The 13,498-nt window shown below is 38.7% G+C and overlaps 3 protein-coding genes across 3 annotated transcripts; 2 read left to right on the top strand and 1 right to left on the bottom strand.

Annotated features, from left to right (window-relative positions):
• Nucleotides 1-2,646: 2,646 nt before the first annotated feature.
• LOC114517603 lies at nt 2,647-5,668 on the top strand. The gene is made up of 2 exons (XM_028537391.1): nt 2,647-4,915; nt 4,980-5,668. The coding sequence occupies exons 1-2, from the start codon at nt 2,647-2,649 to the stop codon at nt 5,666-5,668; spliced, it is 2,958 nt and encodes a 985-aa protein (XP_028393192.1).
• Nucleotides 5,669-8,934: 3,266 nt separating this feature from the next.
• Nucleotides 8,935-9,612, top strand: LOC114517601 (uncharacterized protein F54H12.2-like). Its single transcript, XM_028537388.1, has one exon. The coding sequence runs from the start codon at nt 8,935-8,937 to the stop codon at nt 9,610-9,612; it is 678 nt and encodes a 225-aa protein (XP_028393189.1).
• Nucleotides 9,613-10,193: 581 nt separating this feature from the next.
• On the bottom strand, nt 10,194-12,581 carry LOC114517600. The gene has a single exon (XM_028537387.1). The coding sequence runs from the start codon at nt 12,579-12,581 to the stop codon at nt 10,194-10,196; it is 2,388 nt and encodes a 795-aa protein (XP_028393188.1).
• Between the last annotated feature and the right edge of the window lie 917 nt (nt 12,582-13,498).

Raw genomic sequence — 13,498 nt, 5'->3', positions numbered from 1 at the left:
CATCTCGCCCTATATTTACGAATCGACAAAGCCTGTTTACGGATCGTAAACGAACAGTCCATTCGATACCAACGGTACGGATCGACAAGCTTTTGAGAGCCCTATTCTAGACACATCATGGCCTATTTACGAATCGACACAGTTTGTTTACGGATCGTAAACGAACAGTCCATTCGATACCAATGGTACGGATCGACAAACTTTTCAGAGACCTGTCCTAGACACTTCTCGCCCTATTTACGAATGGACACAGTCTGTTTACGGATCGTAAACGAACCGTCCATTCGACACCAATGGTACGGATCGACAAGAGTAGATAACCCCCCCCCCCATATAGGGATCAAAGGGTGCCGACACAATAGGTTCGCGTGAACAAAAATCACGATTCACGTTGACAAAGACCATGCGTTTGCACGTGGGCATTGGTCATGAATCATGTGAACAAAGAGGTTAGATTCACGTGGACAGTGACCCTGAGGGATGAGGTTTTCCATCACGTGAACAGGAATCATCGAACATGTGAACAGTAGGAGGTAAATGAGAGCGCAGATACATTTTTGATTAGGTATTATTTTAATATCGTATAAATCTTAGTAAGTATGTTATATGGAGTATTTTATTTACAGATACAAAAGACGTGGTCTAAAAAATAGTCCAAGCATTTCGTTAAGTTTGTTCCTTTTTGCCTTCTGTATGAGGTTAGAAGTCTTAAGTAAGGTGTCTTGAATATAAGTTCAAACTCTCTTTCTCTCTCTTTTTTCGGAGGTTTTTCCGTATTTCAGCAGATCGAATGCTTATTCTATTATTTTCCATACCACCTCTCCCTTCGTCTTTGCTTCGTTTACCGAAATCCACCAACTAAGCGATCTTGTTTTTACGTTTCTTTGAGGGTGATCCTTCTCAATTTGCTTCTCAATGAATTTAATAATAATTTTGGCCATAATTTCTTCCCTGGCTAGCGTTTTAACCGTTGCTAAATCAGCGTTGTACATTTTCTTAAAAGCATAAGCCATGATGTTTAAATGAATGAGTCTAGTGGTTACAGTTTGACGGTTGAGTTTATAATGATCAAAATGTAAATATGAAAGGGATTTGGCGCGGTTCAGCATATGAAATGAGATCCGGTTTACAATATTAAGTAGCCACGTTGGGATGTAAATGAGGGGCGTTCGAATTTAGACACACGTTGTGGATGTAAATGAGGGGCGTGCAAAATTATATGCATGGAGGGAGCACGTTGTGGATGTAAATGAGGGGCGTACGAAATTAGACACACGTGTGGATGCTAATGAGGATTGTGAGATCACATGAACAAAGGGTGCTAACAATGTGATTGACAAGTTTTGAATGTACCGCCCCCATATTCGTTGGTTATAAAAATCGATGTTTCGTTTCCTCAAACCATTCGAGTTTCCAACTTTTTTAACCGTTGAGAATACAATATTTTTTGTTGTTGAAAGAGAAGAGGACTAAATTGCAGGTATGTTTAATATATTTTTTTATTCTACTTTGTAAGAAAGGTATTAATTTTTAATCATGGTGTTTTTCAATGCTTAGCTATGGATTTATCTACTACCATCAAACAAGCAACCATGCTGAACCAACTCGTGGAGCTGGAAGAGCAATTTCCATTAGACGAGTTTGAACGCAATATAATGTTTGAGCAAAGAATTAAAATCATTTCCCGCCTTATCGAATGGGGTCAAGAGAATGAATCCCTTGGTATAGAGGGAAGCCTAAGCGACTCGTGGACTCCTGAAGCGAGGCAGAGACTGATCAACGATTGGAGCGATGACAATATTCAAGAGGGTTATGGAAAACGAAAATTGGATGAACTATACGGAGAAGATGAGGAAGACAAGGAAGTAAGGGATGATTTACCTTTTTTTACCGTAAAACAATTGAAACAAGTCAAGGTTAAAAAGTTTGCCACGACAGGCCTAGATTATGACATTCAATTCACCAATACTGTTTCCAATTTGGAGCTATGGCAATATCATAATCGCCTCCATGAAATATTTGAAAGTTTACTGGAGACAGTGACAAATGGTGTGCCGATGCACGATCAGGTCCGTTTCGTTTTGCGTTCGTCTCAATTGGAATATCCAATATCTTTACCTTTCATGCCCCGAGAAAGACTAACATCCGAACGAGTTTTAACCGAAATCGAACGTGTGATTCAGTCTAACCATGAGTTTCGACTTAATGATTCGGTTAATGTTAATATTGTGCATGTTGAGATGCCTAATGGGGGGACAGGAAACAAACGTAAAGAAATCAATTTAGATAAGTACCTATCAAATAAACGCTCAATTGTCCGCATTAAAAACAGTGATAAGATTTGTTTGGCGAGAGCGCTTGTGGTTTCCATAGCAAAACTTGAAAATGATCAACAATACGATAATATAAGAAGATCGGATAAAAGCACATTACAAACACGATTGGCACACGAGCTGCATGAGAAATCTGGTGTTCCTGTAGGGGGGTGGTTTAAATGAAGTTAAGCAATTCCAAACTCATTTAAATGAGTATCAGATTAATATTGTTTCGAAGGAACACCAGAATTGTATTATTTTTTCCGGGCCGGATAAGGAAAAAAGAATTTACTTGTATTTGCATGATAATCATTACGATGTCATAACCAGCATGCCTGCGTTTTTTGCCAGAAAAAGGTTTTGTCACACATGTAAGAAAGGATACGATAAGTTACAAGATCATTTATGCGGGGATACTTGTAAATTGTGCTATTCTCAAAATTGTCCGATTGTTTCATGGGTTCGGTGTAACGATTGTAATCGTTATTTCAAAAGTCTGGAATGTCTTCATAAACATAAACAAAGTATAGGGAATGCAAAAACCATTTGCGATTCATTGGTTAAGTGTTGTAGCTGTCAGGCGGTAATTAAACGAAGCAAAATAAGACCCGAACTGCATAACTGCGGACTTGTTCGTTGTGTCGTGTGCCAAAAATACGTGGACGGTGAGAACCATTTGTGCTACATGCAAGCCGACAGGGCAAAAACCTCTCGAACGGTGGATTCTGAGTCTGGCGAACATTTAGACAATGAGGCCCACGAAGATAACGAACCCAGCGAAGATAACCAACCCAGCGAAAATGATAGTGCTTACAATCAACTGCTATTTTTCGATTTTGAGTGTACCCAAGAAAGTGGCACGCATGCTCCAAATCTTTGCGTAGTACATGATGAATTAGGTAATGAAAACATCTTTCGGGGAGAACGTACAAAAGAAGATTTTTGCGAATGGTTATTTCGGAAGGAGAACGCTGGCAGTATTGTGATAGCTCATAACTTTCAAGGCTATGACGGCTATTTTGTATTGAAATACTTACATAAACAAGGAATTGTTCCTAGTGTTATTTTACGTGGAGCCAAACTTCTTACAATTAACGTGCCAATGTTTAATATTAAGTTTATTGACTCCTTATGTTTTATTCCGATGAAACTTGCTAACTTTCCAAAAACGTTCGGAATGACTGAACTTGCAAAGGGTTATTTTCCTCATCTTTTCAACACTGCCGAGAATCAAACGTATGTTGGGCCTATACCACCAAGTGCATTTTATTATCCTGATGGCATGACTCCGAGTGAGAAAGAAAAGTTTTTAAGTTGGCACGGTAATCTACAAGAAAACAATTATGTTTTTAACTTCCAAGACGAAATTTTAAAATATTGTCGTTCAGACGTTGACATTTTGCGACGTTGTTGCATGGATTTTCGAGAGATGTTTCGTGATGTAACCGGTATCGATCCTTTCGAAAAGTGTTTGACTATTGCTTCTGCCTGTAATTTGGTTTTTAGAAGAAAATTTCTTCGCGAGGACACGATTGCTATTATACCCCCAAACGGTTACAGACCACGAGACAAGCATTCCATTCTTGCGCTTAAGTGGCTATCGTACACGGCTGAACAAGAAAATATAGTTATACAACATGCTCGAAATGCAGGAGAGAAACGAATTGGAACATATAGACTAGATGGTTTTGATGAAGATTCCAACACTGCTTATGAAGTGCAAGGTTGTTTCTGGCACGGCTGCACAAAATGCTATTCACGCGAAACGGTAAACTCCGTTAACGGTAGAACAATGCACGAATTGCATCAAGCCACTTCAGAGAAAATAACCTATCTAAAATCGCAAGGATTGAATGTTGTTGAAGTTTGGGAGTGCGAAATTAATCGACAGCTTGAAAGCAACCCCGAGATGAAAGTGTACTTTAATAATTATGATGTTGTTGACCCACTTGAACCCCGAGAGGCTTTTTACGGAGGACGTACCAACGCTGCCAAATTATTTCACGAATGTCAAGGCGCAGAAAAAATAAACTATATAGACTTCACTAGTCTCTATCCATTTTGCAATAAAAATACTCCTGCAGTCGTAGGACATCCCAAAATTATAACCGAAAACTTTCAAGACGTCTCTTCATACTTTGGGTTAATTAAATGCAGTGTCCTTCCACCGCGTGGGTTGTTTCATCCCGTTCTGCCTTATCGTACTCAGGGGAAGCTCATGTTTCCTCTATGCAAAGCTTGTGCAGATACCTGTAATCAGGGCAATTGCAATCACAGCGATGCAGAAAGATCAATTCAAGGAACGTGGGTTAGCGTTGAGCTGCAGAAAGCAATCGAAAAGGGTTATCGTGTTTTACGAGTACACGAAGTTTGGCACTTTGAAAATCAGTCAAGTGAATTATTTAAAGATTATGTGGACACTTTCCTCAAGATTAAACAGGAGTCCAGTGGATACCCTTCGGAATGTCAAACAGAAGAGGAGAAGCAACGATATATTCAACAGTATTTTGAACATGAGGGAATTCATTTGGACCCGAGCAAGATTGAACGCAATCCCGGTTTACGTGCATTGGCTAAACTTATGTTAAATTCGTTCTGGGGTATGTTTTTTTCTTAATCTATGATCCCTCTGTCACATGTTTGTTCAATTTATTTGTTTTATAGGTAAATTTGCGCAACGACCAAACATGACGAAAGTGGAGCTTATATCCGACCCAAAGGTTTATTTCGATTACTTATCATCAGATGGCATTAACGTTTTGGATGTAAATTTAGTAAGCGATAACGTCGTGGAGTTACACTATGAGCTTGATGAGAACTTGGTTGAGCCCAGTGCAAAGACAAATGTTGTAATTGCTGCGTTTACCACCGCCTATGCACGACTGAAACTCTACGGCGTGTTGGATATGTTACAAGAACGTGTGTTATACTATGATACAGATTCTGTTATTTATTTATCAAAACCCGGTGAAACGGAACAACCCACAGGGAATTACTTCGATGATTTGACAAACGAAATTGAACACGGTGATCACATAACGACCTTTATCTCAGGGGGGCCAAAGAACTATTGCTACAAAACGTTCAACGGAAAGATTGAGACGAAAGTGCGTGGTATTACCTTGAATTGTACCGCATTGAAAAAGGTTAATTTTAATGTTATTCGTTCCCTGGTTTACCTTGGAGCAGAGTGTAATATCAAAGGACGTGTCTCTGTAGATATTCCTTTCAAAATTATTAGAGATAAACACTCTAAGGACATCGTTACAAAGAGACAAAAGAAAGATTATCAAATTGTGTATAATAAACGAGTACTTATCAATGGATATAACACAGTACCTTATGGCTTTTGATATAGTTATTTTCTTGTATGTAAATAAAATATGACTTTAAGCAATCGTGGTTTTTGCTCAATTCTTTTCAGATTTAATGGCTCCTAAAACGGAGCCGGGTTTTTTTTTGTTTTTTGTTGTTGTTTTTCTTTTTTCCATCACTGCAATCCCTCAAAAGAGGTGTTGAAGCTCATGATGGCCTCTTCAACCATCTTCTCTTCCTCTACTGTTTTTCCAGCGGAATATGCTGCCTCAAACTTGAGGACAGCGTTCACGTCTTCGCTCAGCATAAAGGAGTAAAACTCCTTCAGCTTCTCGAGCTCCAACCTCTTTTGTTTTCTCCTCTCCCTCTCCCGTCTGGCTGCACGTTGCCTTGGGTTTTCCATCGTGGATGAGAGTGGTTTTCTCTCCTTCCAAGGAAGCGTTTATATAGTGTAGTGTAGCGTGATGGCAGATGCTGGTAACTTAATTAATGATCATTATTAATTTCCTAAGGCGTATTGTTAAGTGTTTGTTTACCGGATGTTTAGCACCGCCCAGCACTCAAATTGCCGATGTTTATACATATATTACTCGGCTTTGAACTGCGGCTTATCACTAAGTGTGCATGTGTTGCAGCGTAAAGAGATCACGCAAATGGGTCAAAATAATAGTAGACAACAAACTTCAAAGATTAATAAGAATCATAACAGGCAAAAAATGTTTAGGTTGGGTATAAGCTTTGGTCGCAATGATCTCAATTTAGAGGGCCATTTACAAATGGGATATAATAGTAGAACTGTTAAAAATTACAAAGTACCCGAAAATGTTCAAATAACGTCAAATGAAAATGAGGCGATCACCATTGCACAGAATGATGGAGATAACAGTTTGGAAAACATTGAGGAATAAAAGCAAGCTCAAGACACGAACTTTTTTTATTTCATGCATGTTGGTATAGCGTGAACATGGATGCATATCTATCAAGTGTATATTATAATATCAAACGATCCGGTGGGTTTGGTGGTGTAAATAGATTATACAATGACGTAAAAAAAGAGGGGAAATTTAAGATATCCAAAAAGAAAATAAAGCAATGGTTATTAAAACAGGATACGTACACTTTACATAAGCCTGCACGTCGCAATTTTAAGAGAGGACGATATTGGGTAGCCGGATCGGACGATCTCTGGCAGCTTGATCTTGCTGACCTCCAAAGCATAGAAAAGTTCAACGACGGATACAAATATCTGCTTGTTTGTATTGATGTCTTTTCCAAGTATGCATGGGTAGTCTCTTTGAAAAATAAAAGAGGCCTTTCTTTGTTTGAAGCTTTTAAAACTATTCTCGCATCTGGACGAAAACCCCAAAAAATTATGTCCGATCAAGGAAAAGAGTTTTTTAATAAACACTTCCAGGCATTAATGAAAGAGCAGGATATTAATTTCTACAAAACGTATAATGAGACCAAAGCCGCTGTCGTAGAACGTTTAATACGAACTTTAAAGACAAAAATGTGGCGATACTTTACAGCTAGAAAAAGCATGAGATATATTGATGTTTTGCAAGATTTAGTATATTCTTACAATCACAGTGTACATCGTAGTATTAAAACTATGCCTGCAAATGTTACTTCTGAGAATGAAAAGGAAATTTGGCATACCTTGTATGATCATAGCGCACCAAAAAATGTAACGTATAAATTTCAAATTGGTGAGCAGGTTAGAATAAGTAAAATGAAGCGAAAGTTTGAGAAAGGTTATTTGCCAAATTTTTCAAAGGAAATATTTACCATAAGTAAACAAGTGCCTCGCAACCCACCGGTGTATAAACTAAAAGATTATGATGGAGAGGAGATCAAAGGAACGTTTTACGATAAGGAATTACAAAAGGTTATCAAAGATGATGATGTATATGAAGTTGAGAAAATCCTCAAAAAGCGTGGAAGGGGGGAAAATTTACAGTACTTTGTCAAATGGTTAGGCTATCCTAATAAATTTAATTCGTGGATACTTGGTTCTGAAATAAATAAGATTTAAAAAGTTGAATGTGTGGTTTCTTTCTTATTTCAATTTGTATTTCACAATGAGCGGAACACATTTTTACCTCACGCTCCCCAGTAATGCATCCCTAAACGTCTTTCCCGATAACAAAACGACAAGTTATCGCGTAAAACTACCGCAGGCCATTGAATTGAATGATGATTGGGAAGTTGGTTTGTATTCCATTTGTTATCCAAACACATGGTATACTCTAAGGAGACATGATAATAACGTATATTACGATGATGGTAAGGGTTATTTTTTGACAGCGAATGTAGCTTACGGTTACTACGAAACGATGCAAGATTTTATCAAAGCCTTCAACAAGGCTTTAAAAGCCGAGACCCAGAATGATAATGTTAGGGCCACGATTAATACTCAAACCGGAAAAGTGACAGTTCATTTAAAAAACAAATATCAGCTAGTTTTGGCGGGAAGAATATCTATTATTTTAGGGTTTGGTGGGAAAGAAGTAAAAATTGCTAAAACGACCGAAAGTCCTCACGTAGCAGAATTGTCTTACATGTCGACAATTTACGTTTATTGTGACATTGTTAACCACAGATCGTCGGGGGATACAAACGCAAAATTACTCCGAAGCATACCAGTGGAGGGAAAGTCTGGTGACGTAATATCCAAAACGTTCTCAAACATACAATATGTGCCTGTCCAAATAAAATCATTTGAAGACATGGAAATTCTTTTAAGGAACGATACAGGCGATCCAGTGCCATTTGAACGCGGAAAGGTGATAACGACACTTCACTTCAAACAGCGTAATAATTATTTCTAAGATGAATAACCCGTACGTACGATACTACCTTGAACAGCAGCAAGGACGTGGGATGTCCGTGTTTAGAGGTTCTCCTTGGCAGACTGGTTACGGTCAAATGGGATTTGGACTTGGGGGTCTTTTTCGTAGTCTGGCAAGAACAGTCATGCAGTAGTGAAAAGTGGTGCAAAGGCCCTTGGAAATATCGCCTTAGATGCAGGGGCAAATTTATTAGGGGACCTAGCCTCCGGAAAAAATATGAAAACCGCATTAAAGAACCGAGGAAAGGAAGCCTTAAACACGGCAAAAGAAAAGGCCGTTAATCAAGTTAAAAGTTATGCTCAAACAGGAAGAGGAAAGACAAAACCAACCACAAGAGTTGGTCGACCCAACAAGCGAAAAACAGCTAAAAAGAGAAAGCCATCTGCACCTGCAGCCAGAAGTCGTCAGACTAAGAAGCGGAAAACAACTCCTGAAGACATTTTCGGTTAAACATGAATCTCGTACACTCCAAATCTCAAATTTGTACCAAAAAAAAATTGGATCTTTTTGATATTCCACCTACTCAAGTTAGTCTAGAAAAGGGTCATTGGATCGATCATCAGCCAGTATCCAGCGTATCAGACAGTGGACCTATCACGTTTGTTTCTACGGGAACTGAAGATTATGTTGACTTATCTAAAACGATTCTTGTAGTCAGAGCAAAAGTGACAAAGGCAAATGGCACAAATCTAGACCCTGACGCAAAGGTTGGCGTCGTAAATAATTTCCTGCACAGCCTGTTCAAACAAGTAGACGTATTTTTGAAAGAAAAGCAAGTTACGCAAGCCACGGGCACCTACAGTTACCGAGCATATTTGGAAACTCTCCTAAACTACGGTCCAGCCGCAAAACAATCTCAACTCACCGCAGCTCTGTTTTACAAAGATACCGCAGGAAAAATGGCTGTTGCTGATCCTACTGCAGCGGATGGTAATCTTGGACTCAAGTCGAGATATGAATTCAGCAAAGAAAGTGGAACCATTGAGATGGCAGGGCCTATATTTTGCGATGTTTTCTTTTCGGAACGTCTCTTGCTAAGTTTTGTAGACCTGAAAATTGTTTTGAGACGACTCAGAAGACTACAGGTATCTGCACAAGCTTTGCATAGAGGAAACATGAGCTTCCCCTGAGTACGATAAGGCAGAACGGGATGAAACAACCCACGCGGTGGAAGGACACTGCATTTAATTAACCCAAAGTATGAAGAGACGTCTTGAAAGTTTTCGGTTATAATTTTGGGATGTCCTACGACTGCAGGAGTATTTTTATTGCAAAATGGATAGAGACTAGTGAAGTCTATAATTATAGTTTATTTTTTCTGCGCCTTGACATTCGTGAAATAATTTGGCAGCGTTGGTACGTCCTCCGTAAAAAGCCTCTCGGGGTTCAAGTGGGTCAACAACATCATAATTATTAAAGTACACTTTCATCTCGGGGTTGCTTTCAAGCTGTCGATTAATTTCGCACTCCCAAACTTCAACAACATTCAATCCTTGCGATTTTAGATAGGTTATTTTCTCTAAAGTGGCTTGATGCAATTCGTGCATTGTTCTACCGTTAACGGAGTTTACCGTTTCGCGTGAATAGCATTTTGTGCAGCCGTGCCAGAAACAACCTTGCACTTCATAAGCAGTGTTGGAATCTTCATCAAAACCATCTAGTCTATATGTTCCAATTCGTTTCTCTCCTGCATTTCGAGCATGTTGTATAACTATATTTTCTTGTTCAGCCGTGTACGATAGCCACTTAAGCGCAAGAATGGAATGCTTGTCTCGTGGTCTGTATAACCGTTTGGGGGTATAATAGCAATCGTGTCCTCGCGAAGAAATTTTCTTCTAAAAACCAAATTACAGGCAGAAGCAATAGTCAAACACTTTTCGAAAGGATCGATACTGGTTACATCACGAAACATCTCTCGAAAATCCATGCAACAACGTCGCAAAATGTCAATGTCTGAACGACAATATTTTAAAATTTCGTCTTGGAAGTTAAAAACATAATTGTTTTCTTGTAGATTACCGTGCCAACTTAAAAACTTTTCTTTCTCACTCGGAGTCATGCCATCAGGATAATAAAATGCACTTGGTGGTATAGGCCCAACATACGTTTGATTCTCGGCAGTGTTGAAAAGATGAGGAAAATAACCCTTTGCAAGTTCAGTCATTCCGAACGTTTTTGGAAAGTTAGCAAGTTTCATCGGAATAAAACATAAGGAGTCAATAAACTTAATATTAAACATTGGCACGTTAATTGTAAGAAGTTTGGCTCCACGTAAAATAACACTAGGAACAATTCCTTGTTTATGTAAGTATTTCAATACAAAATAGCCGTCATAGCCTTGAAAGTTATGAGCTATCACAATACTGCCAGCGTTCTCCTTCCGAAATAACCATTCGCAAAAATCTTCTTTTGTACGTTCTCCCCGAAAGATGTTTTCATTACCTAATTCATCATGTACTACGCAAAGATTTGGAGCATGCGTGCCACTTTCTTGGGTACACTCAAAATCGAAAAATAGCAGTTGATTGTAAGCACTATCATTTTCGCTGGGTTGGTTATCTTCGCTGGGTTCGTTATCTTCGTGGGCCTCATTGTCTAAATGTTCGCCAGACTCAGAATCCACCGTTCGAGAGGTTTTTGCCCTGTCGGCTTGCATGTAGCACAAATGGTTCTCACCGTCCACGTATTTTTGGCACACGACACAACGAACAAGTCCGCAGTTATGCAGTTCGGGTCTTATTTTGCTTCGTTTAATTACCGCCTGACAGCTACAATACTTAACCAATGAATCGCAAATGGTTTTTGCATTCCCTATACTTTGTTTATGTTTATGAAGACATTCCAGACTTTTGAAATAACGATTACAATCGTTACACCGAACCCATGAAACAATCGGACAATTTTGAGAATAGCACAATTTACAAGTATCCCCGCATAAATGATCTTGTAACTTATCGTATCCTTTCTTACATGTGTGACAAAACCTTTTTCTGGCAAAAAACGCAGGCATGCTGGTTATGACATCGTAATGATTATCATGCAAATACAAGTAAATTCTTTTTTCCTTATCCGGCCCGGAAAAAATAATACAATTCTGGTGTTCCTTCGAAACAATATTAATCTGATACTCATTTAAATGAGTTTGGAATTGCTTAACTTCATTTAAACCACACCCCCCTACAGGAACACCAGATTTCTCATGCAGCTCGTGTGCCAATCGTGTTTGTAATGTGCTTTTATCCGATCTTCTTATATTATCGTATTGTTGATCATTTTCAAGTTTTGCTATGGAAACCACAAGCGCTCTCGCCAAACAAATCTTATCACTGTTTTTAATGCGGACAATTGAGCGTTTATTTGATAGGTACTTATCTAAATTGATTTCTTTACGTTTGTTTCCTGTCCCCCCATTAGGCATCTCAACATGCACAATATTAACATTAACCGAATCATTAAGTCGAAACTCATGGTTAGACTGAATCACACGTTCGATTTCGGTTAAAACTCGTTCGGATGTTAGTCTTTCTCGGGGCATGAAAGGTAAAGATATTGGATATTCCAATTGAGACGAACGCAAAACGAAACGGACCTGATCGTGCATCGGCACACCATTTGTCACTGTCTCCAGTAAACTTTCAAATATTTCATGGAGGCGATTATGATATTGCCATAGCTCCAAATTGGAAACAGTATTGGTGAATTGAATGTCATAATCTAGGCCTGTCGTGGCAAACTTTTTAACCTTGACTTGTTTCAATTGTTTTACGGTAAAAAAAGGTAAATCATCCCTTACTTCCTTGTCTTCCTCATCTTCTCCGTATAGTTCATCCAATTTTCGTTTTCCATAACCCTCTTGAATATTGTCATCGCTCCAATCGTTGATCAGTCTCTGCCTCGCTTCAGGAGTCCACGAGTCGCTTAGGCTTCCCTCTATACCAAGGGATTCATTCTCTTGACCCCATTCGATAAGGCGGGAAATGATTTTAATTCTTTGCTCAAACATTATATTGCGTTCAAACTCGTCTAATGGAAATTGCTCTTCCAGCTCCACGAGTTGGTTCAGCATGGTTGCTTGTTTGATGGTAGTAGATAAATCCATAGCTAAGCATTGAAAAACACCATGATTAAAAATTAATACCTTTCTTACAAAGTAGAATAAAAAATAATATATTAAACATACCTGCAATTTAGTCCTCTTCTCTTTCAACAACAAAAAATATTGTATTCTCAACGGTTAAAAAAGTTGGAAACTCGAATGGTTTGAGGAAACGAAACATCGATTTTTATAACCAACGAATATGGGGGCGGTACATTCAAAACTTGTCAATCACATTGTTAGCACCCTTTGTTCATGTGATCTCACAATCCTCATTAGCATCCACACGTGTGTCTAATTTCGTACGCCCCTCATTTACATCCACAACGTGCTCCCTCCATGCATATAATTTTGCACGCCCCTCATTTACATCCACAACGTGTGTCTAAATTCGAACGCCCCTCATTTACATCCCAACGTGGCTACTTAATATTGTAAACCGGATCTCATTTCATATGCTGAACCGCGCCAAATCCCTTTCATATTTACATTTTGATCATTATAAACTCAACCGTCAAACTGTAACCACTAGACTCAATCATTTAAACATCATGGCTTATGCTTTTAAGAAAATGTACAACGCTGATTTAGCAACGGTTAAAACGCTAGCCAGGGAAGAAATTATGGCCAAAATTATTATTAAATTCATTGAGAAGCAAATTGAGAAGGATCACCCTCAAAGAAACGTAAAAACAAGATCGCTTAGTTGGTGGATTTCGGTAAACGAAGCAAAGACGAAGGGAGAGGTGGTATGGAAAATAATAGAATAAGCATTCGATGTGCTGAAATACGGAAAAACCTCCGAAAAAATTGAAAGAGAGTTTGAACTTATATTCAAGACACCTTACTTAAGACTTCTAACCTCATACAGAAGGCAAAAAGGAACAAACTTAATGAAATGCTTGGACTATTTTTTAGAC

This window comes from Dendronephthya gigantea, unplaced genomic scaffold (genome assembly GCF_004324835.1).
Source record: "Dendronephthya gigantea isolate DGI-Jeju-01 unplaced genomic scaffold, DenGig_1.0 000009F, whole genome shotgun sequence".
Taxonomy (NCBI): Eukaryota; Metazoa; Cnidaria; class Anthozoa; order Malacalcyonacea; family Nephtheidae; genus Dendronephthya; species Dendronephthya gigantea.
Note: the sequence above shows the minus strand (reverse complement) of the source record. Positions and strands in the feature narration are given on the sequence as shown.